Here is a 27,635-nt window from a genome sequence, read left to right on the forward strand (position 1 = left end):
TGCAAGGTTACTTCTTCTTATTGTTAAACTAGAACCAGTATTTTGTGTTTTTTTTTAGTTCCTCTGCTAAAGGTTACACCACAATGTCTTTATGTGTACAATACAATATCACTTCTTCCAAAACCAGGTATTTCGATAGGAAGTTTGAAATACTTAATGTCAACAAAACTGCAAGAGTAAAAACAGACTATGGGATAAAACCGATAGCATTTATTGGGCTCATTGTGTTTTCACCATCAGGAGTTTTAAAGATATTTTTCTTTTAAAAAATTTGAATTTAAAATCAGGGATCTCTGTGGAACAGTGAAAACAACAGTGGGGTCTGTGCCCTTATGATTTTTATATACGACAGAGAAAGCTGGCTGTCAGCAGCTTGTGAAGTTGGATCTGATCCCTGATTTAAAGATTTAAAATTATAAAATTAATCTAATATTGAAAGCAAAAGGCTGTTTTGAAAAAACAAATGCATGTTTTCACATACACTGGTTAAGTTCAATTCAGTACAGCTTAATACCACCACAATTGTATTCTCTTAATGCCCTTGAAAGCATATACTGCTTAAAAAGTTGTTCTTGTAGTTATAGTAAAATATTCTTAGGCATAGTACTCTTAATAATATTTAAGTAGTGAGAGTTATTTATTTGTTTACTTTAAATAATAAAGATTTTTCCCCATGATCACCATCTTAATGAAACATGAGATGTCCTGTCCGCTGGGGGGCGCTCTGTTTTCTGCACCAACACTGTGACCTTAGCGGGACGTCAACAACCTCTTCCGGGTTCACACTGACTCCAAGAGGTTGGAGATGAATCTATGAAGTCGGAATTTTTGTTGATAACTACTATTCCTCGCTGAAGAAAGACATTATACTATTATTAATTGCACTCACGAGTGCTGTTGGACATTTTTGTTGTTGGTTTAGTGCTCCGCGTTAGCTGAACATGTCTGCGGAGGAAGCGGACAAAACAACCACCACTGATGCTAGCGCTGGAGATGAGGAGGAGGAATGGCTGTATGGAGGTAAAAAACATGTTTTAGTCCACTAACACAATTCGTCTTGACTGACAGAGACGATATTCAGCATGTTAGCTTCTCTCAAAACGAAATGCAAATCAACATTACTGATATTGTAAGAAGATTGCAGAGCTAGCATGGCAGCTAACGTGGGGCTAGCGCCTGTTTAGTTTGCTGTTGTCGGCCTTTTGCAGCTAAATGAACCCAGGCTGGAAATGTCATAAATATTCTTCCTGTCATTATGTTGTTAGTTATGGTTGAAATAAACTTTCTTTACTCTTGTTTCAGATGAGTCTGAGAGTAAAGACGATGATGAAGAAGCCAAACTCAATGCTGCAGTTAGGTAATTAACAGTGCTGCTACATCCACTTTACACCTTTAAGACGTTTACACATTTTAGAGTCAAAGTCACTTGTTCATAAGTGTAACTAGATTAATCAATGGACAATCAATAACCAGTACATTATTAACATATGATATGTTTGTCTGTTTTAGTTAATCTGGCGTTTAAATTGTTCTTTTTCCAAATCATCAGCCTAATTCTTTTTTTATTTATGTAAAGTAGATGCTGTATCTGTAGTTTCCCGGTGGTATTAATAAAATGCTCTACTTAAAAAGCAAACAGAAAAGTCCAGTAGACAACAAATTAAGTTGCTGTAATAAATGTAACAGACTAATGAGAAATAACCATAATTTATGCTACACAGCTGGTCATAGAAAATAACAGCTTGCTTTGCAATGCTTACATATATTTAATATCTAGCCATAAGTTTCACAGTAACAGAAAAAAATAACTTAGATGTAGTTTTTGTAAAGTGTCACACTATAGCCTTTAATTTTGTTTAACTTTCACCTATTTAATCAGAGAAAGTAGAGGGAAATTTCTGCTTCTGTTAAACGTGAACAATTTTTGCTTTATTTAAAAAATCATACAGAGAAAAGCACCTACTATGTAAAATGCTCATATGGGCTGGTCATACATGGTGCATATATGCTTCTCATGTCCTGATATATTGGCACTGGATCTGGATATAAAGTTGTAAGAGCCTTTTATCTAATGCTTCATTTTTTCCACAGTGCACCTGCTGATGCTTCCACAGAAGATGCTGCTCCACATGCTACAGGAAATGGAGTGGCCTCTGAGGTAGGGAGCTTTTTTTGGGAAGTAAATCAAATTTCATACCATTAGCAACTGTTATCTGACCCAGAGACACATTCATAGACCATACCATGTGTTCGGTCCAACAGGCCACTGGTGAAGCAACCGGTGAGGATGTGGACAGTGAAAGCGACAGTGATGATGATGACGATGATGTCCGCGTTACAATAGGAGACATAAAAACTGGAGCACCACAATACACGTAGGTTTCAGCACAATTATTACAATTATTTAACTAGCTATTGGATAGTTTGGAAATTACTAATGAGATGAAATTTAAAATGCATTTTCATAAAAAAGATCAAAGTCAGCCTGTGTGCAAGTTCAGCTGGAAGTTTTATGTTTAAATAATATTTGCAAAAAATGTGTTTGTGACACTGTTAGTTTCAGATAATTCAGTCAGTGGATCTTGAAAATATCATTAACCTTTTTCCCTCCCAGACCATATGGCGCTCCTCCTGTAAATCTCAACATAAAGACAACAGGATCGAGACCTTATGGACAAGGTAGACCTCTCTTTTCTTAAAACTATTTATTTTCTTGACTGTTATTGATTGATAGTGGTCTTTCCTATGCTGTTTATATTTTACATCTTCCTCTTTAAACATGAGATGTACATGTTTAGTAATGATGTTGTTGCACATTTATAGTGGCCACAAAGCTGAAGGGAGTGGATCTGGATGCTCCTGGAAACATTAATGGTGTTCCAGTGCTGGAGGTGGATATGGAGTCTTTTGAAGAGAAACCCTGGAGGAAGCCAGGTCTGTGTGTGTGTTTTCTGTAAACTGTTCAGTTACAGGGCGTTTGATGTTAACAACGACAAGTCATTTGTAGGGGTTACAGTATTTTACAAGTGTTGCATTTGTGCGTGTAGGAGCGGATCTGTCAGATTACTTCAACTACGGCTTCAATGAAGATACATGGAAGGCTTACTGTGAGAAACAGAAGAGGTTGCGTATGGGCCTGGAGGTCTCAACGGTCGGCTCAGTAACGAGCAAGATCACTGTAAGAGACCACTGCTCACCCTGTTTTTGTTTGTTTCTTTCCATCATCTCCCCCTTTATTCTCACGTAGGTTTGCAAACTTCCTGAATGTGTTGTTATGTCTTACCCCCCGTTTTAAGTCCTGAGACACACACATTTCATGTTATGTTTTTATTTAATCTATTGACTATATTTTTACATGAAGTGGGATTATTTTCTGTACAATTTCTGTATTATTTGTCACACAAACATTATATGTTTTCATGTTTTTATTGAACATAAGATGTAAACATTCATATTCCAGGGTGGAAAACGTATGTGAACCTTTGGACTTAATAACTGGTTGACCCTTCTTTGGCAGCAATAACCTCAACCAAACGTTTCCTGTAGTTGCAGATCAGAGCACCCTTTACGACAAACTCATGCAAAACTCCACGTAACCCCAAAGAGTTCGCATACTCTTTCTTGCAACTGTATATCTCTGTGTAACTATGTATTTCTGCTATGATTAATAAATGAGATATAATAATAAACAGTTTTTTGCTCTCTCCTAGGTTCAGCAAGGCAGGACGGGTAACGATAAAGACATATCCAGTTTGCCTGTTCACACATCAAAGCCAGATTTCACATCTCCTGTCAGCATGTACAAGACTGCCGTCAGTCAGGTCTCCAGGTAGCACTTATCTTTTTATATTCACTTACAGATATACGTGGGGAAAAACAAAACAGTTTCCACCAGAAGTGAAGTGGACAGTACAGTAGATAGTTCATAAGCCAACAATGTGTTCATACAGCAATGAGCTAGATGATGATAGTTAAAACACTAGTAAAGGTCAAAAGGACAGCACTACATACACTTAGTTGGGAATCTTTAGAAGAAACAATGTATTTTAGTCATGGCTGGTTTATGTGGCAGGAAAAACGCAACACAGGTCAGTGTACAGCAGAAACATTTCATGTCTTTACTTTTTGAAATTCAACATTCTTATACACTATCCTGATTCACAAAAACACACCTGGCCACTTCCACCATCCCGTGGTTTGTTTGTGTGTGTTTGTGTGTTAGGGTCTGTGTTGCTCTCATCTCCTTTACCCCTGTCCTCTGTTTCAAAATGGTAGGATCTCTCCCCCTCAATGGACTGGCCCACCTGCTCAGGACATGTCCTATTATACGTAAGTGGGAGTGGCCGTGTCCCTACAAGGTTAAATGGGCCTGATGGGGAATGTGTAAAGACAGGGGGCCTGGCGTTTTTCTTGACCATGAAATGTGACCACAGAAAAACTCCCGGCGTTTCTTCCAAGGCCCCAATGTTACTTCTTTTTTTGCCCATGTGTCTTTATTTTGGGATGGTTGATGTGCATGTATCATAACATAGAAAGTTACATAAAATAGAGCTTTAGAAAGAGAGTCATTGGAAAATGTGATCATGTCAGCTAAATCTAACTCGACACATTCAGAACTATTAAAACCAAAGTGGCAAGAAAAGGTTTGTGAGACTTTTGGAATTTCGTGGTTTTTTACTTTTTCCACTAGCACTATCAGGTTTTTAATGTTGTTCTCAATACAGACATGAAAGATCAGAATTTTATTTTGTGTACGTTATACACAAAAAAATTATGTTTGGCATGTCATACTGCACCATATTAATACTCTTGACTTAGATGAAGATCAGATCACATTTTATGACAAATTAATGAAGAAAACCATGAAAGTCCAAAAGCTTCACATACTACAAATACTTGATGAACTAGGAACTTACAATATTTCTGTTACCCTGTCAAATGTTTGAGAATATTTCCTGTATTCTTGTTTATTTGAGCTCCACAGTTGTCAGCAGATGTTAAACTGTCAAACTGTACAGTCTGTGGACGGCTTGCACAGTGACTGCTGTGTTGTTAGATGTATAGTTTATTTTTAAGATTATTTTTCTAGTTTAGTTTGTTTATTATATGTATGAAAATACATGTTGTTTATGTTACTGTGTCATTTGTTTAGGGTTACAACTCAGTCACTTGAAATTATTTTTATATTCTTTTACTAGGAAAACGAGCGGTACCATAGATGTGATTGGTGGGCAGACGGCCACTATCAGCAGAGTTGAAGGGCGTCGCAGACACAACCTGGATGGAAACAATATCCAGGTACACAAGACCAGTCATGGAATTAATTAATGCCCCAATTATTTTGTATGACTGACTTTACAAATCTACACTGAAATTCAATCTAGACAGACACACTAATTTGTATGTTTACAACAACATTGTAAATCCCTGTCACGATGCTTTGTTGGTTGTAGACCATCAAAGAGTTGGTGCCACCCCGGAACCAGTTTTCGTGGACACGAGTCAGTTGTTTCACTGTCTAAACACTAAACTCTGTCTGTTGTTGTGCAGGTCATCTCGGAACACTCCACGTCAGAGGCTGAACCTGCTGCGGCTAAGATACCCACCTTCTTCCCCCCTGGATCACTTCCTCCAAACATACCCCCACCTCCGTTTCTCCCTCCGCCACCAAACGTCAGTACTGCACCCCCGCTCATCCCTCCCCCCAGTAAGTTCATCACTGTGTTTTTCTTTTTCTCAGCTGATTTTATTGAATTTAACATTCAACAACCATCCTCTTTATATGCATAACTCAGAACTCTCTTGTTATTTCATAGGGTTGCCCATTACTGTTCCTCCTCCTGGTTTTCCTCCTCCACCAAGTGGGCCCCCTCCTGCTATGATCCCCACTCTAGACAGGTAACACCCATGCGCACATGAACGAGTAATTTTGATAAAAGATGGGACAACCAATGGTAATATAAATAAATAAAGGATAGCTGTAATAGTAACTTGTAGCTGTTGTCATCTTGTCTATTAGTTTTTTTTATAGTGTCCTTGTTAAGGTTGAGGTTTATCAATGCTAGTGTTTGCCCTCTGTAATGGTAGAAAGTTTTGTCATCATATTGATTTAAGTAAAAACACACACACACTGTGACATGTTGCATTTCTTTTATTTCCACAGTGGTCACCCTGGAGGTTATGATGGAAGATCTGTCCCCCCGTATCCGTTTCCTCAAGGTAAAAGGTTTTTACAGGATAATGTTTGTAACACAACAAATACTAGATTTTAGTCGATTAATGACACATGAGATGCAACAAAAAAGATCTCTTGTGCTATTTTCAATAAAGAAATAGCTAAATGTGTGGAGAATGGCCCTTGCATGTAGAGCTTAAAGCAGCTATGCAGTCAGAAGTTTAAATATGTATTATATCATTATCATCTGAGAGATGTTTATACTAGCTCACTGGATTTAGACAAAGTCCGGCTTTCATTAAAAAATGTCCCATCTCTTTTCCTGTTCAGGTGCATACCCTCCACCCATGACTGGAGGTGTTCCTCCTCCATGGCCCCCAATGATGGACAACAATAAACCGTGGGACTACTATTCCCGTCGAGACGACAAGAGAGAGAAGGACAGAGAGAGACCCAGAGAAAGGACACATGAGCGGGAGAGAGAGAGGGAGCACAGTCCATCAGCAATGAGCTACACCAGGTGAGAGGGACAGAATATATTTAACATGCTTCAATATGAAATGATATCTAGTTGTGAAAACTGCCAAATGCGATCAACAGTGTGAGGAACAAGCACTTTGTGAGTGTTGGCCTGTTTGGTATGGCTGTCAACATATCTACTACTTGTTTCATACACCCCCTGTAGCGATGAAGAGCGGTATCGTTACCGCGAGTACCAGGAGCGTGGTTACGGAGAACGCCATCGCGACCGATCGAGCCGAGAAAAAGAGGAAAGGCACAGAGAGAGGCGGCATCGAGAGAAGGAGGAGGGACGTCACAAGTCCTCTCGCAGGTAAGTGAGCGCACACACACTCACTCCTGCTCCGAATCTTGGTTGTCTAGGTAATGGTTTAGCAACAACAGCAGATTTTTCAAGATTTTAATCGCAAGAGATTAAAGGGAGGTTTTTCCAGTAAGAGTAAAAATACTTTGCTTTCCTCTTTGTCTGTTTTCTTCACCTATTGATCTTGTCTCTGTGACCTTTCTCTTCTTGCCTTCCCTCCCTGCCTTTGCTCTCCTAATGTCTTTCCTTCACATCTTGAACGTCCTCTCTCCTCCTCCCTTCTGCCCTTTTCACACTCTCATCTTTCTCCTTCTATTAGCAGTAGTAGCAGGAGGAGGCATGACAGCGAGGAGGGCGACAGCCACCGGAGGCACAAACACAAGAAGAGCAAGAGGAGCAAGGAGGGCAAAGAGGCCAGCGAGGAGATCGGCGCAGATCAAGAGAACCAGGAGGCCATGGAGTAGTGATCTCCGCCTCCCACCTTCCCTTTCTGTCTGTCTGCCTGTCTGACTCCTGGAGGAAAGAGGATATGAGCGCAGAGCAGCAAAACCAGAAAGTCACAGTGTGATCGATGTCTCCTGTCACTCCCTTCTCCATCAGTCTCCAGCCTCCTCCATCCTGCTGACATTACATACCTGTACTTCAGACAGAAAATGGATGGAGCAGAGGTGGTGGTGAAGGAGGGATGGGCGTCCTCTTACTTCCTCAATCTTTCCATCACTAGCTGACCTCAGGCAGAGCAGCAGTCTGTCTTTTACCGTCTCCTTCCTCTCCTGACCCGTCTCTCAGAGCACTGCTGTTATGATTAGGTCACGCTCAGAGGAGTCGCTGTAGGACCATCAGCAGAATTTTCTCTTTTTCTGTTATTTGTTTGTCCTTTTGTTCTTGTCCTGTATGAAGACACCATTAGAGAGCTGGCAGTTTGTTAAGTTCAATAAAAAAACACATTTGATAAAATGTCTTTTTGTTTTCATTATTATTATTCACATATATTAGCTTCTCAGTAAAAATCAATACAGATCTTTTGAACACATCATATTGTTAATGAAATATTATAACCACTGTGACAAAAATGATCGTATCTATGCAGATATGTGCAGAGTTTGATGCTAGAGGCAGTTTTCACATTCATAATTTACATTAAACAGTTATTTGGCAAAAACATTTACACAAAGCGACTTCTAAGTGAGGTACAAAGTCTTTTTCTTTGGTCAGTGTATAGGAAGGTGCAACAGAGTTCTGTTTCTAGAAAGAGGAAAGTTTCTGTGTTTACCTTAAATTTTGAAGTGTGGACCAAGCAACAGGAAACCTGTGCTGCTCCAACTCGGTACGTTTCGGTAAATATATATATATAATATAATAATTGGTTTCAAAGTGAATGTGGTTTTTGGTGACTAACTGTACAGGTGAAAAAACTGAATATTTTATGCAGAAACATGTTTTAGTGCTTGACATGACATTTAATGATTTTGTGCTTTGCTTCACATCAATGCAGCCGTTAACATTTGTCTGATTTGAACCCGAGTAGTGTTTTTCCAATGAAGAAAAAATAGCAGAGCAGACGGGTTATCAGCAGGTGAGGATGAGATATGACCTCACTGTGTACAATATAAAGCAGTTCAAAACCTCTTAATACAATAATAATTGTAATAAGTTGACAACAGTGTCTATCCACCTTAGTTAGTTAAGCTTATGTAATTAGGAAATCTCATTGAGATCCAGGTCACTTTTGGAAGAGGGACCTGAGAACAAAATACAAATATACAGTACATATTGTACGAATTAAGTAAATTAACAGAAAAGAAAACTGCTGCCTGTAATGGTACAAAATTGAAGTTCTGTTTCTTTTACCGAAAACGGCAAGGAACAGATAATTCATCGTGAGTGTCAGCGACAGGTCAGAGAGGTTTATCTGAGAGATGAACTAAAAACAAGCCTGATTGGGCCGAAATAGTCCGACAGGTCAAAGTCTCCCTTCTCACTGTGTTTGCTTTGGTTACATTATCTCTCAAAACACTGAGTATGTGCTCCATCCAGGACAGAGACTGTTGATACACAGTTTGTGACAGACATACGCCTGAAGACACAATCAAAATAACAGAAGAGACGCATGTACCGTAAGCGCCTTTGATGGAGACCTTGAAGAAAAAAGAGAGAGGAGGCGTCCAGAGGATGATGTGTGTTGCTGTCGTGCTGCTGAGTCTTCTCTCAGTGGGACACTCTGCCGCTGTGAACAGCTGTGACAGTCTGGTAAAACCGATAACTGTCAGCAAAGAGGACGTAAGTGCCCACGAGCTTCACTTTGCACCTGTGAACCTGCATTTGATTTAAGTTTCAGTTGTTTAAGAGTTAGAAATGACAAACATTTTCTGTCAGTGCAACACTGCCTCTATCCCCAGAACACATCTCTGTAGGTTCAAGACCTAAAACTGATTTTACAGCAAGTATGGATCCAAGTCTTTACCACTCAATGTGTATTTTGAACAAGTCCTCCCTGCTCTCATGTTCTGTGCTCTGTCTGTCTGTCTGTCTGTCTGTGTGCTCCAGATGTTGGGTAGGTGGCTGTACATCGGGGGAAGCTCTGACCTCCCAGGAAGCCGCTCGCTGGGCCGCCTGCTGACAAGCGTCTGGCTGGACTTGGCTGCCACCACACAAGAGAACATCCTCAGTATCATCCAGGCACAGAGAATGTAAATGCAGTGGGGAGGCATCATTTGTGTGACGCGGAGAATGTTTTGTTCACATCACGATTTGATCAATTTATAATGTTTGATTCCTTCCTTCATCACAGATATGGTGAATGCTCGAGCTTCACCTACAATGTGACCTTTGAAAACAGCACGATGACAATCGGTGAGTGGGGTATCGCAGTGAACACATCTTCGGGGTGAAAACGTGCATTTAAACAACATGAACATCATTTCCTGTTTGTGTTTTTACAGAGCAACCCTTCCACCTTAAGGAAGTCTATCTGAAGACTGACTGCTTCGACTGTCTGGTTGTCTATGAAGAGATCATCTCCGGCACAGACACTTTCACCAGTTTTATGCTTTTTAGTAAGAAACAAGAACTTTTGAGTTAAATATTTATTTAGTTATTTATCCAGTTAAGACTTACAGATGAATGATGAATAGGTGTTAGGTGGCATGATTCTTATTGAAATGAATTTGTTTATTTCCAGGCAAGAGCAGGACTGTCTCGCCTGATGTTTTGCAGACGTTCAAGAAACAAGCAGAATGCCTCCGTGTGCCATCGCCCATCATGATGGAGCCCAGCGATGGTGAGAGTAGTAGTCTTCACGTATTGTCCTTTCTTCATGTCACACAGAGCTTCAGTTTTTGTGACTTATTATTAATGGTAATGTTCACAGAATTGTGCCCGGACAGCGTCCCACCGTCAGAGGGGCTCAGTGCCCTCAACTCCCTATTAGAGGCCAAGACGGGACATCGAGTTGCAAGACTCCTGGATACTCTCTTTGATCTGTTTGTGAACTGATTTCCTCTTGTTTTGTGTTTGTTCCACCATTAGAATTATTGATAACTAATACAAGTTAATAAACTTTTTAATTGAGGAACTGTTTTATTTTTTCGTTAATGAGCATCGCAGTGGTAGTAGTAGCATTTTAATGTGGGTCATCTGCTTATTGTCGATGAAGTTTGTTCCCTCTCACTTCTCTCAAGCAGGCCTGTCAGATGTCTGTCTGTTTCTTAACTTAAAATAAATAAATAAAATCAAGGTTTATCCCGTGTAGACTCTTGAGTTATTACTTAAGCAGAAGGACAGAAGAGATTACCTATCCCCAAGACAACCTTATGAAAACGTATATTTCAGTGTTGTGTCAGTGTATTGTGACTAAGGTTGCTCTGGCTGACGATGCTTTGGCTTCTTTTTACTGTGGTATTGCTGCAGTATCTCTAACGTGTGTAACATATAACGGTACTCAACTAGAACAGGACTGTCTCTCACACTGTAACTCAGGACTCCGTGTGGGACAAACGTTCGAACTTTGATTTACAAGCTTGATGAAGATGCAGTTCACAGATTTGGGATGTTTGTGTGGAGTTTGTTTTTCACTGATCATAATTCACCATGAAGCTGATGGAGCGTGTTAAAATCTACCTGTGATGAGACTTTGACACTGAGTAACATTTGGGTGCTGATGCAATATTATAATACTTGTGCTATAAAAAATTAAATGCTAATAAAGAAGGACCTCTGTTTAACACCGGCCTCATCAATATTATATATATTCTGTAGGCTTTATGTTTGTTTAGCTTTAGACCAGATTGCAACACAACTGTAAACCTAAGACCTCACGTGGGATGAACCTTTGAACTTGACCACTGATTTTATGCAGACGCAGTCAGCTCCTGCAAACATACTGCATGTAGAGAGCCGTGATGGAGTCTGTCCATGTTGCTTTGGCTGTGCTCAGTCTTCTGTCTGTCGGACATTCAGCTCCTGTGACCAGCTGTGAAAGTCTTGTCCGGCCTCTTGAACTCAACAGAGATCAGGTAAGACGTCCTCTGATCCCATTTCTCACTCTCACCTTTAAACCACAACCTTCGTTTGTTTGTTTGCACGCAACTGAGAGAGACTTTGTTGGTTTCAGCTGCTGGGAAAATGGAGCTTCATCGCAGAAAGCTCAGACATCACTGCAGCCAAATTACTGACGGATATGTTTGTGGACACTGTCTCAGCACAAATCACTGCAAACGATGCTGATGGCATCGATGTGCTTTACATGCAAAAAATGTAATTCAAGTCTAGAATAAAAAAAGATTGTATCTTTTTTTAATTGTTTTTTTAAACAACAATAATTCAGCCTGTTGTGTGAATTATTTCACCTTGTGCTTTTAATTTCTGCTCGTGAAAGGTTGGGCCGCTGCTTCTCTCTCACAGTTTCTACTACCTTGGCAAACAACACTCTCTCCATGGGTGAGTCACCGTAAATATGAATATGAATATGCTACTGTCGTACGTTGCATTGCAGCTACACTTTGTCTGGTGTTGATGTCTGTGTCTGTATGAACCCTCAGCTCAACCCTATGTGTCTTCTTCCATCCGGCTGAGCAGCGGCTGCCCCGACTGCCTTGTTTTTTCTACAAAATCCACAATTGGAACATTCACATACTTCAGTCTCCAGCTCCTGAGTAAGACCAGAGACCTATAGACTGTCAGAATGAAGCTGTGGTTGATGAATACAATTTTAAGACACTGTTTTTTTTGTGACAGAAATAGTGTACGTGTGTGCATATTACATTTTCCAAATGTACTAATGAGTCTATAGCCATGTAATAGCTCTGTAATACTCTATTTAGACTTGAGGGTGCTGTTAACTCAGGATTCACCCATGACGTCGGTGACAATTTTACCATGCCAATTAGAAAAAAATGCCCCAAAAGGAGATTACGGTCATCTACAGTAATTATTCTGTCTCTCAGGTAAGAGGAGTAAGGTGACTGCTGCTGAGCTTGAAGAGTTCAAAAAGCAGGCCGAGTGTCTGGACCTTCTGTCGCCCGCTGTCCTGGACGGAGACAAAGGTTCGAACCTTTGAACAAAACTCATGATAACAAATTAAATCTCTCAGCAGTGGATGTGATTTGCAACCTGCATTACATAAAATGTTTTCACGATTCTCTACCTCCCAGGTTTTTGCTCACTAGACTCCCAAGAAGCCGAGACCACTGATCTAACGGAGTCCATGAAGAGACTGAGTTCTCAATTTATCGAGACGTTCAACAGCGTTATCAACAGTGAGAGTGGACTGAACCAGTTCATCAAACTGGTTTCCAGCGGCATTCCTGGAATTAAACAGAATTAACATGGTTCAGCGTTGTAATGACATGCTGGTGTGTGTCTGTATAATGAGAATTGTGCCAATAAAAATGAAGACAACACGTGATTTTCTTCTGTGGCTCAGTGCTCTAATTCATTGCTCATTAGTTCATTATTGTAACTAAAAGTTCTTCAGATAATCCATAGTGACCTTTGTATAATGAAATACTCTATGTACAGTACCTGCACAAACAAGCACATCTGGACTTTGTTTCCACCAGTTTAACAGCACTTTGCATATTGTCTGTGGGCTCCTCAGAGTTTGTTGACACACGAAGGGCACAAAACCTACTGACAACGCAAATCAATTTTCAAGTAGATCACAGGTCATTTAGCTGCTATTAAACATCCACTGAAAACGTATCCAGTGCAACCTCCACCTGTTGACGGATTATACCTTATTTATGTCGAAGCAGTAGTTAAAGGGCACTTCCGTACAGGTGAGGTACAGACAAAAGAGCATGGTGCAAGTTAAGGCAGCATACGTAATATTCTGACCATAACTGCCTCTTCTAAGATAAATCCTATAATTACTTGATCACACGCGTTTTATAACGCAATGTGACAGCATATTGTATCAGATTTTGCAAATCTAGATGCTCACATTATTCAAATTACCGTCGAGATGTGTCTGGAAAATGCCAAAAAAGAAGCAAAGGAAAATGTAAGTAGTAATCGCTGCCAAAGGGACTTCCATAAATCCATAAAGTGCTCGATTGAGGGTGGGAATACTTCAGCTATGAGTTTTAATACATTTACAATTTCCAAATTCCAAAAATGGTTAATAAGTGTAGACTCATTTGATTGAAGCTCCAAGGATGAAACCCTCTTTGTAGAGCGATGCATCCACAATCTGTGATCTTCACAACATGGAAAAACTTAACTCAACACAGAAATAAAAAAGAAATTAAAAAAAGAAAAGAAAATCACACTGAGTTACAGAGGAAGATGCCCATAGCCTTGTTTATTGGTAGTTTATTTCTGTACATACACCTGCTCATGAGTCATTTGCACATTCATCTTTTTCTCCCCCATACACAAAAACACACGCAGAACACGCAGAGATTATATAAAAAAGGATTCATTTTCTGTGCAGGGTTCAGTCACAGTCTGAGATCTATGAAGAATGTTTGCATCTGTATACACACACACACACACGCACACACACGCACACACGCACATTTCTGCATATGGCCTTACGCCTTGATTTATATAGAACAGATAAAAAGTAATCACCGGTATAGAAAAGAGACTGATGAAACAACTGGTAATCCAGCGAATTGAGTCTTAACATATAAATCAACATAATGTCTGAGCTTTGTGGGACCGTGGTTTACGTGCTTCCTTTCCGATCTGAAGCAGAAGACCACAGAAAGGTTGGAAGGGGTTCATCTTTGTTATAGGGGCATGTTTCAATTTTAACACAAACCAAAAATACACCGTTCTACAATTATTCAAGTAATGTGTGTTTTTTTATATTACACCTGACCCCTTGCTGCAACTTTGGAACATACCTGATGGTGACATTTACCAATGCTACATATTGTTGTTTATCTAGTATAATCCCCTGAGAGTGACCCGAACAATCGACCCGAGCTGTGTGGAAACAAAGCAGCTTTGTACAAATCCTTGCACTTCCCAATCTCACAGTCTCAGAATTTGGGTATTTTATATGAATCAAGCAGTGTGTTGAGAGGGAAAAGCTAAATTTATACCATGTTCTAATGTTTTCTCCTACTTACAGATTCAATTAACAGAAGTGTGCTTCATGACGTAACTAAGCTGTAGGTTTTAAGAACTTTGTCACAAAGGAGAGGAGCAACTCTTTCTACTTAATTCTGCATTCACGTCTTTGGCCTCATAAAGGTGATACCGTGTGACAGCTGTTTGCTAAACATCTTAGCACACTGTTTTCTATTTATATATCCAGCATGTACATGACAACATTCATCTGGAGACGTATTTCTGCTCACCTGATGAATGTTGCCTCCTCCAAACCCCGAAGAAAATATTTGGCTGTTTAACAACTAAAGGCTCCTCCATGATCACCAGCTAGCCACTAACTCTGCATGCTGCAGATAACACAGAAGAAAGCAGTACGAGAAGACCAAGAATGTAAAGTTTGGGGCAAAAAACTAAATAAAAACAAAAAAATTAAATAAAATAAAAAGAGCTGCAAGATGCAAAAATGCTTCATAGAGCTAAGGAAGAGAATTCTACCCTGGTTCAACATTATAAGTAACCCATTCCACCTTACAGTGACTGTTTTAGTGTTAATATAAAAATTATGACTAGTGCAGCTTTAAGTCAACAACCCTGGTCTGGAGTTTTACTTTAAAAATCCTGCTTCACGATACAGAACCCTGGTATGACCTAAAACCTAACAAAGAGAATCCAACACTCTTGGTTAACCCCCAAACTCAAAAACAGGGGAAAAGTCTCACAAGGGCCACATCACACACACACACACAGCGGAAAGCCAAGGTCAGAGAATAAGGAACGAGAGGCCGTGTGAAGGTGTTAAGGACAAAGCGATTGTGTGCTTTAGTTTGGACAGATGACCACAGATACACAAATGAAACAACCGTGGCATACTATTAGAAAAAAGAAAGGAAAAACTGAGGCCTATTTCATGGATGTACATATTATATGCAAATATAATATATATGCATATATGTAACTTAGCACAACAAAAGTAACAAAGATCAGTTATGGCAAAGAAAAAACCTCAAGGAAAGAAAGAGTATGTCTTCATGTCTGATTTGTCGCTTCATTTTTTGCTTGTTTCTCTCTGACACACACACACACACACACACACACACATATATTTATATATATATATAAACACTGTGAACAGGTCTACAAGCATCGACTGCCTCTCATTCATCACAACAGTAAACAAAACTTGGAGATACTAAAAAATATAAAAGGGGAAAAAAAAAAAAAAGGTTTCTTCTCTTCGCCATCGTACTTGTTCCACTGCGACTCAGCAGCAGTTTGTAGGCAGCCAGTCCGTCACCTGGACACATGTAATAGTGACAACAAAATGCTCCAGGCAAACTGTGTAGCATAAAGAACCATACATACTGTTGAGAACACAGTCAGAGTGTGTGATTGTCAATGGGTTAGGGTGATGCACAGTGTTCAGAGTTCAGAGATGTGAAAGGGGGCGAGAGATTACAGATGAAGAGTGACATTATTGAGTTCAGCTGTTTTGGCCACTGGCCCAACATGTTCCTGCATGACGAGTCTGTCCGCTACAGAGTTGATTTGGGTCAAGTTTCCTTTGGAGTTCCACGTCAGGTTGCCTCTACAGCCTCTACCAAGGCTCTAGAGCACCAAACCAACTGTTACAAAAGCACTGGGGTGTTTTTTTTATTATTATTTTCAGGTGAACTTGTGACAGTAAGTAACATCACAACAGTGTTCCTTTTATCACGTTTTGACTGTGCCATGTGCTTCGCTTAGGTAACATACAAGTGACAAATTTCCAGTTGTAGCTCACAGAACTCAATTCCAGAGTCTAGTCTCCAGCTTTAGCTCCCAAATCAATGATGCTGCCCAAGGCTGGTTCTCCCCTGAAATCCCACAGGCTGGTGTCGATTAGCGTGGCTTGACAGTGAGCCAGCAATGCCGATAGGTCGTGGTTCAATGGCAAATTTACTCTAACAGTAAGTATTTGGATTTGTAAACAAAGGGTTAAACAGGGAATGAGTGGGAGAATGGGTCAAAGAAAAAGTGGGAGGATTGGTGCTACCCTGTAAACAAAAATACTGCAGTACTCTGGAAAGGGTAGTTAGGAGCTTGACAGCCATTGTGGTTCTTTGACAGAGCTGGGCAGCAATGGAGGTTTAAGATCAGCTCCACGCTAATCCGGTCTGAAGATGGGGATCTTAGGTAGGAACTCTATTAGGATGACCTGCAAGTGACAAAGAGAAAAAGCTATTAGTAATAATCTGAATATTATAAAAGCATCTGCAGTGAGACAATAACAATTTTGTAATGTGACAATATTTCTACTGAGGTAGCTCTGGCTTTTCTTTGTCAGGTCAGGTTTGTGCAAGTGCAGACAGTGTTGCAGGAATCCTTTATGGTTATACTGGACTGTTTTATTCAACCACCCCTATATACATGTAGTGTGTGTCAGCAGAGTCGAATCGGCTGTTGAGTGTAGTGGTACAATCACTGCCCTCCATGCAGTAGGGGTCCTTAGGCAAGACCTCTTTATGCTTACCCTGCCTTTGTACCTTGCAAGTCACTTTGGATAAAAGCGTCTGACTAAATGTAAGGAAACACTTAGAGACATGCTCAAATCAATATTAGCACTGTGGGAAAAATATACAGCTTTGCTCATTTTTAACGGCACTACTGTGGTGATGCTGTGGGAGCCATGATGCAGGAGACTCAAGCAAAAAAAAAAAAACAAAAAAAAACAAGCTAAACGTTTAACTTCAATGCTATTTCATGTTAGTTAGCAAGTTACTCAGCAATCAAACACATGGAAGTTCACATTTCAGTTAGACTATTAAATAACAGGTATGTTGTAACTCTACTGTTTACCCAAGCAAGAATATAAGGATGATGTACTGTGTTGGAAAGTATTTCCTCATCATATTATTAATTAACTATTAAGTACTTCGACATCTAATAAGCTTTCACGCTACTAAAATGAGCCTTTCTAGACAATATATCATAATGCTGAACCCAATGCAGTCCCTAGACTTCACGTAGTGTTGTCTTTGACTTGAGCCCTCGGTAGATGTGATTTCATCATATGTTTTTTGACACAACAATATGTACAGAACCAAAACATTTAGCTACAGCAGGTACTTACATATTCCATCATGTTGTTGGTTTCACACTTCCTTTTGCTTAGTCTCCAATGCAAACACAACTGCAAACAGATGTCATAGTGATCACAGAAATTAAAAAAGAAATCTCAACTGTCATCAACCAATACACAGATTTAAACTGTGTCTTTCCTACTCACCTTGTGGTAAAGTCTGCTGTTTTCCCACTCCAGGAGTTTCTCTAGAGATCTTCTTGTCTGGACAGGAAATTTAATTATGTTGTTTTAATCAAAAACATAATACGTTAACTTTTTCCTATGTTCCCAGTTAGTTTGAATTTACTTTGCTGTTGTTGTAAATGCAACAGCCATGTTTAAACATCAGGATGTATATGAGTGAGGGAAGGTGTGGGTAGATATCTCACCCTCTTGCTGAGGCAAATGACAGGCCACAAACTAAATCCCAATGTGCAGCAGCAGCAGAGGCAGCCACACAGGAGCCACCGAACATTAACTGGCAGCGTCTTCCTCAAGCAGCTGTTTACACGGTTGATACTGGCTTTGAATTCCTCTGGTGCCACCTAAAGGAAGCACATATTCAGAAATTAGTAAATTATAGTAACAATGTTCCTAGAAGACAGATTTTAGCGGTGTTTCTTTTATTTTAAATACGTACATACGTTATCTATATTTAAGCAAAAGAGCAAAAACAACCCATTACATTGATTAGGGCATTTAAAATGGTCAACAATGTCTGTTGACTGGCAGCTATAAAATAAAACCCATCTATAAATATCAACAGGACACTCACCTTTCCTGTAAGCGCCGAGGGAAATTCTGACTCAAATTTATTACTAAGCCCAAACCTGTATGGCAGAGGGAAAACCAAAGATTATAATACACAAGTATACACATCTTATTGAAATAATTTGCTTAAATAAATACAATTTAAGCAGCATTAAGTCAAGCAAAAGTGCAATTCAAACTTGAATTGTGTGGGTGATTAAAATAGAAGTTCATCAAAGTAATCATCTAATAATCAATCAACATTATTACCTTACTGAATCAGCCAAATACAGAACTCATTCATGTCAGCAAGATGAGGTTTGCATGTGTCTTCAAACCAATGACGAATAATAATAATAATAATAATAAATAATAATAACTGATACTTTCAATTATTTCCCCCACGGTGATCATTACAAAAAGAATTATATTGGAAGTGTCTGGACTGATGTCACCCTGAACTTTGAGAAACTATTCAGGGCATTTTGAAACATTTCTGACTGTATCTTCGTTTCCTAATGAAAATAATCTGAAGTTTCAACCCTAAACGAGTCTGATCCAGAAACAGTGCAGCTAACCTGAACCAGCAACGGGGACAAACTGTGTTTGCGCGACACCACATACACCAAAAAACATTTAAAACAATGTGCCACCTATATAAAGTTTGATATTTAGTAAGCCATATACACAAGAAAAAACGAAAGCTAAACTAATAAGCCACTCCTCGCCTGGTCGGAGTTAAGTCGCTGCTAAGTGTAGCTAGCTAGTTATGGTAGATGACCAGCGGTGGCTAACTTCGCTAGTAGCCAAGCAGCACCGTATTAAACAGCAGCTGCTAACAAGCTAATCATTTCACGTTAGCGTCAACTTCTCTCCCGGTCACCCCCCCCGAGTCTCGCCGGTTCCTTACACAGTGACGTGGCCGGACCCTCGCACAACCACCGGGTCCGGAGCGTACTTGAGGAGCTGCTCCTCCGCGGCCCTGTCCTCGTCCTCCTCTTCTTCCTCCTCCTCTTCGTAGATCTCATCAAAGTCCTCCATCATCGCACGGCTCGCTATCGCGCTCCCCGGGACAGACACCGGGACAGACACGATGCCGACGAACAGCCAGACCACACCGAGAAAACAGTACAAAGGAGGCGGTGGAGACAGCGACAGAAACCGATGAACCCGTCCAGAAGACGACACAGCTCACATCGTTCAGAGCTCCGAAACAAAACATCAACATCCGCCGCAATAACCGTACGACACCGGAAGGGGGATTGTTTTCTAAAACGCTATTAACAGAATTATTATTTTTATTTATTTATTTTTTGCAGAGGAACAAATTATAAAAGTTTTAACTTAATCTGCGGAATGTTTTTTACTGTATTTATTTATAATTACTGATTCTGATTACTGACTGTTACAAATACTAACTACCATAATATGATTGCAACTTAATTACTTATTAATTCACTTAATAATGACACTAATAATAATGATAACAACAACAACTACAACAACAATAATTATTATTATTATAGTATTAATTATAATACTATAAAAAGGAAGTTGGCGGAATCCCTCTTCAAAATATAACACAAACATTAACAAAAACTTACATTTAAACTTTACGTTTACCGAACAGGCTATATGGATACCTAAGTTTTGCAATTGTCACTCACATTTAGCGTATGTGTGCAGATACTTAATTCATGTTCCCACTTACAGATAACCTTCAATGAGAACTGTGCATCCGGGGGTCCATACATTTTATTTTGAAAGGCCTAACCGGAGGTAATCTTTTAAACTCAAGCTTGCTTAAATTTGCACATAAGCTTCAAATTTGGAGAACAACAGTCGTCGTAGCCAAAAAATATTAAAATAATTTATTTTTTAGCTTTCATTTTTTCCCTCATTGTTAAAGACTAGAACTACATCTAAAAAGAGTTTTAGACTATTTATCCGGCCAGTGTGACATTACTTCCTGTTTAATGTGGAGACCACAGGTCGTTTGGTGAGTTTCTAGTAATTCCTGTTACTAGTAATTATTAAAGATCATTAATCAACACATTTGGCGAAATGATGCTGAAGGATTCCTTCAAAATTATCTCGCAAGTATTCAGAGACGTCGCTCCTGTTATCACCTGCGGAATCCTCACAGTGGTTTTCTGGTCATGTGTTTTGTTTGGTATCCAAACATACTTCAACTTAACCCCGGGGGTTTTCAGCGTTGGTGCCACTGTTTTTCAAAGTGGACACCTCCACAGACTCTTCCTGTACCCTATTTACCACAGAACCTTTGCTCAGCTGCTCCTGAACATCGCAGCCCTGGTGTTTCTCAGTGGCAGTTTGGAGAAAGGTGTTGGCACGGTTCGTTTCCTGTTCTTGTTCCTCCTGATGTCGACCACCACAGGGCTGTGGTACAGCTTCCTGGATCTTCTGCAGGATGACAGCAGCCAGATACACGTGGAGGGATTGCTTCCTGTAGTTCTTGCATGTGTGGCTTTAACCACCATGCACACAAAGATGACTAAAGCATTTCTGTGTGGAGTCAGTTTCCCCACCATGGCTCTCCCCTGGGTGTTCCTCATAATCACCACTGCTCTCATCCCTCACAGCGTGCTCCCCTGTAACATCATTGGCATCCTGACTGGGTGGATGTATGGGAAAGGATGGTTCTCGCGTGTGGACATGTCTGAGGCCGGGGCTGGAGCTTTAGAGAAGATGATGCCTTTCAGGTTTTTGAGGAGCATCAGTGGTGTTCTCTTTGTTCCGGCTTCCACAGAGGACAGAAAGAAGACTCTCCTTCCACAAATTAATCCAATACCTGGGTCCTACCCAGTCCAGGCTTATGCGCCATTGTCCAGCATAAACACTCCTGCTACTTCAGCTATGATATATGAAGGATGGTCAAATTCAACCAGTGCTCTGTCTGAGCCCACACCATCGCACCACTCTCATGGGCATGGCTCAGTACATAATTTTGGACTGAGTCACGGCCACACCTGCAACCACAACCACCATACTCATAGTCATAATCAACTTTAGGTTGTTGTACAAAAAGAACGTGCAGAATAATCATATTTTTAAAATACTGTTTATTTTTTGTTCCAAAACCACAAAAAGTGACGGTACACCTGCAGCATCTCCTGTCATTGAATTGTGTGGACTACGCTGATAGTTAGAAGAACACCACACCACTTTTAGTCTTCTGTTGGTGAATTTTACAACTAACAACCTGTATAATCAAGTGATATTTGTCTCAATGTTTACATGTTACAGATGACCTTCATATATATATATATATATATATACACATCTACATTTTACACAGTATCTGTTATTTGTATTCTGTTTTCAAATAAAAATGCATGAAGTGTGAGAAGTCTGCAAAAATCAATGAAAAAAATAGCGCTTCCAGTTCATGCTTTGGCATTTATTTAAAAAAATAAAAATATATTAAATATATTCAAACACAGTTTCAAATCCTATATGTATTACATTTTAATAACTAACTTTTTGCTTTATGAAGACAAACGGTCAAATCAGAGAACCTTTTAAAATCAGTTAATCAGTTTTTATCCAAGTTTTAATTATATATGTATCTAGTTGGTATATATGCTAATACCAATGTTTTATTAGTAGGTGAACAATAAATATGCAGGTTGTGTTCTAAATAGCAGTGAAATTGTGTCAGTATGATTTTATAAATTTGGTTTGGATATTTCTATCTTCACTTTTGCAAGTGAAGATGAAAAGCACAGCAAAAGCTTGCCCAAAAGCAGTTTGTTTAATTAAATCACTCGCAAACATACTGATCAGAAACTTATACGTTTTAATGACATCGGACGCCAAGTTACACTTGAGCAAAATGGCGACTTAGACATTACATACTACATTGTACATGATGCCAGAGCACATCTATAGCTAAAAGAAAGATTCACTCCTCCCAGGTGTCTCCGTAGATATTCTTTTTCACTGTAACATGAGAGAGGTAAAAGGAAAATGGTTAAATCAGTTTTGCCCACAGATGGATTTAAAGATAGCTGATGTGTTTGGATATAAGTCCCTAAACTTAGCGAGTGCTTACACAGCTCTGCCTTACCGTCTTTCTTGGGTCTTTCTGGCTCCTTCTGTGGTGGTGTTTTGACCATTGTCTCAGTCTTCTGAGTTAGAGTGACCTCGTAGTTCTCTCTATTTTTGAGCCTCAGATCCTCATAGAGGATGGACTTTTTTCTGGGCTCCTCCTCCTCAACATATGATTGGACTGAAAGCAGAAAGACAGAAAAGATCTTACTTCCTGATGATATAGCATGAATGATTAATATTAACAATATTAATATTAACAACAGCATCATTGTTCCAGTTTGCACTTTTGCTCAGCTGGTCTGCACTTTACATACATTTGCACATTTTGGATTTTGAAAAGCTTATACAGTATTCATCTGTGGTACCTGGAGTACTGAAGTCATCTTGTCTGTCCATTTGCATGGGTGGGTTTGGACTGTAGCCATATCCATAATCTTTGGTGAGGGTGGACACCTTACTAGGGGCCTCTGCTGGCTGGAACATGGTGTCATACGATTGGGTGTCTGTGTCGCTCAGCTCCGACTGAGGACCATTAGAACTGGAGAAAGAACAGAAAATCAAAAGAAAATAAATGTATTTAAAAAATAAAGTCACTTTTCTACCAGATAACAAATAGTAATCCAAACAAAATAAGGACATACAGTAGTATCTAGCATTTAATAAGAATTCAACTAGACCTGTGCATTACTCACTCTTGTTGAGACAATGCTTCCCTCTGTCTCAGGGCTTCTCCCATAGGAGAGTTCTGCAACCTCTTGAACTTCTCCTGACACGTCTTCATATACGACATTTTCCCACCCAGGTAGCCACAGAAGCCAGCGACTGGAAAGACAAACACACTCAATGAAATATTACTCATGCATGTCACACATTTTAAATATCAACATTTTAAATAGTAACACCCATGTAACAATGATGTGTTCTCAGCATGAATATTTTGCTCTTCTAGCACAGCTAGATGGGTAAACCACTGGATGTTCACAAATCACATTACTAGTTACACCTTTCAAGAACAAAACCTGCATCCAACCCTACCTTCACGACGTAATGATGTTCTGTTTTTCTTAAAGCCATTTTAGAGGGGTTTTGATTACATATCAGGATCATTTTAGATGCTGTCATTAGTGGTGTGACTGGGCAACATTTACTGTCCCACTGATCAGACATATCTGAGTGTGTATCAGCTTCTTCTTAACATTCAGGGAACTTACAGGCAAGTTTAGGTAGAGATCCAAATCTTGGGGTTGGAGACAGGATTCCTAAAAAATAAAACGACACAGGGTTACATCAACATTGATGATGCCTTTATATAAGTGTGACAGATATTTTATTTCTCCTCTACACTGTGCACAATGTCAACATTACCTCTGGTGATTAGAGCTTGAGTGAAAGCCATGCTGACGACGGAGAGGGGCATCGCTGAGAAGTAAATTCAACAGTTTTGATTTGATTTTTTCAAACACATTATTTCCACCATGCAAACCTAAAAATATAATAATCTCACCTGTACGTGCAAAACATAAACTTACATCTGTACCAGAAGCTCTCATGGTTGCACTCATCGAACACCCTCCTCTCCTCTTCTGTGGGGATGTAGTCTATGCCCATAGCCCCCTGCAGATTAACACACACTTTGAATTTGTTGGTTTATTGACAGCCGACATGCTGGCAAGCTGCACAGACTTACAAACTAGTAATCGGATTAAAGCAGTAGACAACAACACACAGCGTGTCCACGTTAGTGCCTAAAGTTCATCTAAAGGTAACGATAGCTAAGGTAGCTAACACGTTAGCATCTCCTTAGATAACAACATGTTTACCGGCGTGTTTCCCCTCGGTCTACTGTGCTGCCGCTCCTCAGGAAAACCTGTAGTGGTGGATGACATGTTGACGACAATGTCGGGGCTAATGCACGTTGTTAAACCATGTGAAATAACAAAGTGTAAGCCACTTAGTAGACTGGCTACTTTACAGTTTGGTACAATGTCACTGCACCAGCTAAGGCTAACATGACCCGGAAATAAAAATAAAATGGTTTGAAAGTTTGATGAGATGAGAAGAGGGTCGTTGTTATGTAACTGCTTGATCGTCAAGGACAAGAAATAATAACAGAAACTAGTTGACAATCGCAAATTAATAAAAAAAAAATTCATTAGTGTATTGTACTCGACAAGACTACTGAGCTTTAGATTGGGTCTTTTATTTTGAAAGTTCAAAAAGTTAAGGTATTTAAAAATCGACCTACGCCCTCTAGTGGCCAGGTCGACCACAATCTTACAATCTTCATTAACATCTTCCCTGAGTTCAAATGAGAAACGGTCCCACCTTGATAATGTCATCACTGCTTTTGGGAATTTGCAAGTCTGGGTTCAAATTGTACATTAGCCTGCTTACATTGCTGTGCAAAGGTCTTGATGTTTAAATTTGCGTCTATCAAGGTGCACCATCAGAGACTCTTGAAAAGATGAAAACTGATTAGTGTAGAACTTTTTCTTCAGTCTCCTCCTATAATTAATCTCAGGACCCCTCAGGTTGATTTAGTGAACCTTTGCAGAGGCACAACTTACTAGGCTAAACTACCAAACGGTCATAAAGTAGTTAAAACTAACTCTACCTTGAGCTTTTACAATTGTAAAATGATGCTTATGGCTTTAACATTCCTACTGAAGGTTTATTAATAGTTATAAGTAACAATTTATAATAATATTATTTTGTATTATTATTATTTTGTATTTTTATATTTTCTTTGCACAGATATTGTATTTGCACAATTCACCACAATTGAAGAGTGTTCAATTTGGCTTTTAAAGACATTGTAAGTTGGGTTATATGCATCTGATAATAAGAACTGTCAAAATGTTGTAATAGCATTATACGGTGCATAGGTGTTGCTGTTGCACTTTCACCCTGTTTGACAAGGAAGACATGGACTGCCTCTGTCATGGGGTTGCACAATAATCTTCTCAAAATTTGTCAAACCAGAGAACAAGTGACAGAGAGCAATTGTTTTTCCGGAGGTGCTCCAGGGAGTTGAGAGAGACTAAATCACAATCAATAGTGTTTTTTTCTTTCTTTGCCCCAGTTATCACCCATTCAGATTTACTGGCAACATGTCACAAGACCAATTTAAATTAATTTGTTCAAGTCTTCAGGGTTAAGGTTTATTTTAGTTTATTTCACCTGGTTATAAAAATGTGTGAAAAGTCAAAATTCTAATAAATGATTTGTATATTAGGATTTTGTTGGTTCTATGTTTCTTTCTCCCCTCATGTTGCGATCTCTCAGATTAAATTATGACCTTTCTAGAGACATATTCCGAAGATTGGGAACCATCAGCTACACCTAGCCTAGCTGAAATTAATGTGAATTAATACAATGGCTCTGCAATAAATTAATTAAATTTAATAAATACATTTTTCTTTAAATTGATTTAGAAAGGAGTTGGTTCAGATGTATGATTATTCTGTAGTATTGTTTGACGGTTGTGCTGTGGACATGTGACCTAATAAACAACATTGTGTGGTGGTCTTATGAGGAAATGCAGGATAAATGAAGTTCAAAAATGGGCACTTGTGTACTGGACTCTGAAAGTGCAATTGTGTTGCGCTGCATGTGGCCATAAAGTCATGACACATGGTGGAACTCCTGTCCCAATATAACATTATCAGGTCACGACTGCCATGGAAATTCAATGCATTAGTGTGACAGTGTGGCTGATTTTTCTAAGTTCTCTCAACCATCATCAACTGTTTTATAGCTAAACTTAGGCTATTGATCTTAGATCAATAGTACTGACCAATGGGAAGCTGTATTAAGAGAATCAATAGTCTGCTACACAAAATCTCACTGTGCTCCATAAATAGAACAAACTGAAATACATGAAGTCGAGTGATGCCTGAATGACACACTTCCTGAATGACCAACCAACCACACGGGGTCTATCTGTTAGTGGGATAAACCTGTGCCAGAGAATTTCAGGACACACCAGCTGGAGACATCATCATCATTCTGAGGACTACGCATGAGACCAAACAGTATTAGTTCATTGGTGTAGGCACTGCAGGAGTTTCTGGACTTTCTGTTGTAAATGGATGGACACACACAGAACAGACAACAGAGATTTTTATGGACCTTTGGCTCAAAATAATTTGGGTGAGGTGTTTGTGTTAATAGCAGCAGGCGCAGCAGCTCAAAACTTATCAGGTACAATGTGAGTTTGATTGCAAAACAACTTGCAGACAGAGTACAGCAGTGTCAGATTAAGATTAATCAAGGATTGAAAGGTGTGTTATCTTATCTATGAGATGGAGGTGCTCCTCGAGATGTGAAGGCTGCACATCACTTGCCCTGCTGCCCCTCACAGAGTCCTCCAGCACCACCCTCGCACTCTACCTGTGTGGAGGCAGCATTTAAGGCTGAAGCCCAGGTGAGCTCAAGACAGACCAGGGATGGACTCATTACACCTGCCCCAGGTGAGGACAAGCATGGCTATGGACGACCTGCACCTTTAATTAACACTGTCTTTCAAATTATTATTTAATATTAAATAAATATGTCTTTTTAAGCTTAATCAAATGAAAAACCTGCCGTACTCAAAGGTACATGAAATGTATTATTAGTAGTGGGAATATTTTTACAATATTCAGGTATCACTAAAACCTATATTTGTTAAATAATTGAATTTCACTATTTTCACTTGACTTTACTCATGGTAAAACTTTGTACTTGATTGCCATTATTTGCGATGTTACTAATATGTTTCTATCATGTAACACATGTTACTATTATTTTGGTAACATACCAGTGTCCTGCGTTGTTTCTGGAAAGATATTTTTACATTTAACATAGATCAGTTATATAATAAAATGTGTTTATAATATTTTGAAATTTCACATAGCATGTAGATATCTGGACTCTAAACTGAAACAACAACATGTATAGAGAAAAAGTAAAGATCTCTATAGACCATTAATTCATAACAATAAGGAATTTTTCATTAATATGTATGGAAATTGTATTAGTAGTTAATTAATACACTCAAACAAAAACCTGATGAAACATATTTTTAATATTCATTTAGCTGGTATCTTTCCTTCTGGGTCATACTGTTGTGTGAATGGAATTTTTCTGTAGCTACATCATGTGACAAA

The 27,635-nt window shown here is 39.3% G+C and overlaps 6 protein-coding genes across 9 annotated transcripts; 4 read left to right on the plus strand and 2 right to left on the minus strand.

The window, feature by feature from the left end:
- The first annotated feature begins 746 nt into the window (after nt 1-746).
- fip1l1b (FIP1 like 1b (S. cerevisiae)) lies at nt 747-7,949 on the plus strand. 4 transcript variants are annotated; one of them, XM_026360693.1, is made up of 16 exons: nt 747-1,020; nt 1,303-1,357; nt 2,092-2,158; nt 2,263-2,375; nt 2,615-2,679; nt 2,824-2,934; nt 3,048-3,178; nt 3,711-3,829; nt 4,276-4,329; nt 5,199-5,298; nt 5,551-5,707; nt 5,817-5,898; nt 6,164-6,219; nt 6,506-6,695; nt 6,861-7,007; nt 7,318-7,949. In XM_026360693.1, the coding sequence occupies exons 1-16, from the start codon at nt 942-944 to the stop codon at nt 7,460-7,462; spliced, it is 1,671 nt and encodes a 556-aa protein (XP_026216478.1). In that variant the 5' UTR covers nt 747-941; the 3' UTR covers nt 7,463-7,949. The 4 variants fall into 4 exon arrangements, with proteins under 4 accessions (XP_026216478.1, XP_026216479.1, XP_026216480.1 ...); XM_026360694.1 differs by having other exon boundaries at nt 7,321-7,949; XM_026360695.1 differs by lacking the exon at nt 4,276-4,329.
- A 1,057-nt stretch (nt 7,950-9,006) lies between these two features.
- On the plus strand, nt 9,007-10,626 carry LOC113162163. Its single transcript, XM_026360192.1, has 6 exons — nt 9,007-9,278; nt 9,546-9,688; nt 9,790-9,851; nt 9,941-10,054; nt 10,180-10,278; nt 10,369-10,626. The coding sequence occupies exons 1-6, from the start codon at nt 9,129-9,131 to the stop codon at nt 10,491-10,493; spliced, it is 693 nt and encodes a 230-aa protein (XP_026215977.1). The 5' UTR covers nt 9,007-9,128; the 3' UTR covers nt 10,494-10,626.
- Nucleotides 10,627-11,352: 726 nt separating this feature from the next.
- Nucleotides 11,353-12,872, plus strand: LOC113162173. Its single transcript, XM_026360205.1, has 6 exons — nt 11,353-11,512; nt 11,611-11,753; nt 11,875-11,936; nt 12,038-12,151; nt 12,443-12,541; nt 12,650-12,872. The coding sequence occupies exons 1-6, from the start codon at nt 11,399-11,401 to the stop codon at nt 12,820-12,822; spliced, it is 705 nt and encodes a 234-aa protein (XP_026215990.1). The 5' UTR covers nt 11,353-11,398; the 3' UTR covers nt 12,823-12,872.
- A 904-nt stretch (nt 12,873-13,776) lies between these two features.
- Nucleotides 13,777-19,662, minus strand: chic2 (cysteine-rich hydrophobic domain 2). The gene is made up of 6 exons (XM_026360721.2): nt 19,322-19,662; nt 18,437-18,491; nt 18,051-18,206; nt 17,827-17,883; nt 17,671-17,730; nt 13,777-16,755 (listed from the first exon to the last, which is right to left on the minus strand). Exons 1-6 carry the CDS (start codon nt 19,453-19,455, stop codon nt 16,705-16,707), a joined length of 513 nt encoding a protein of 170 aa, XP_026216506.1. The 5' UTR covers nt 19,456-19,662; the 3' UTR covers nt 13,777-16,704.
- A 565-nt stretch (nt 19,663-20,227) lies between these two features.
- rhbdd2 (rhomboid domain containing 2) lies at nt 20,228-22,068 on the plus strand. The gene has a single exon (XM_026360635.1). It carries the CDS (start codon nt 20,476-20,478, stop codon nt 21,442-21,444), a length of 969 nt encoding a protein of 322 aa, XP_026216420.1. The 5' UTR covers nt 20,228-20,475; the 3' UTR covers nt 21,445-22,068.
- A 143-nt stretch (nt 22,069-22,211) lies between these two features.
- On the minus strand, nt 22,212-24,512 carry LOC113162487 (OCIA domain-containing protein 1). The gene is made up of 8 exons (XM_026360636.1): nt 24,306-24,512; nt 24,015-24,099; nt 23,851-23,904; nt 23,697-23,744; nt 23,178-23,307; nt 22,851-23,023; nt 22,502-22,663; nt 22,212-22,374 (listed from the first exon to the last, which is right to left on the minus strand). Exons 1-8 carry the CDS (start codon nt 24,369-24,371, stop codon nt 22,337-22,339), a joined length of 756 nt encoding a protein of 251 aa, XP_026216421.1. The 5' UTR covers nt 24,372-24,512; the 3' UTR covers nt 22,212-22,336.
- Between the last annotated feature and the right edge of the window lie 3,123 nt (nt 24,513-27,635).

The sequence above is a fragment of the Anabas testudineus genome, chromosome 1 (assembly GCF_900324465.2).
Source record: "Anabas testudineus chromosome 1, fAnaTes1.2, whole genome shotgun sequence".
Classification (NCBI taxonomy): domain Eukaryota; kingdom Metazoa; phylum Chordata; class Actinopteri; order Anabantiformes; family Anabantidae; genus Anabas; species Anabas testudineus.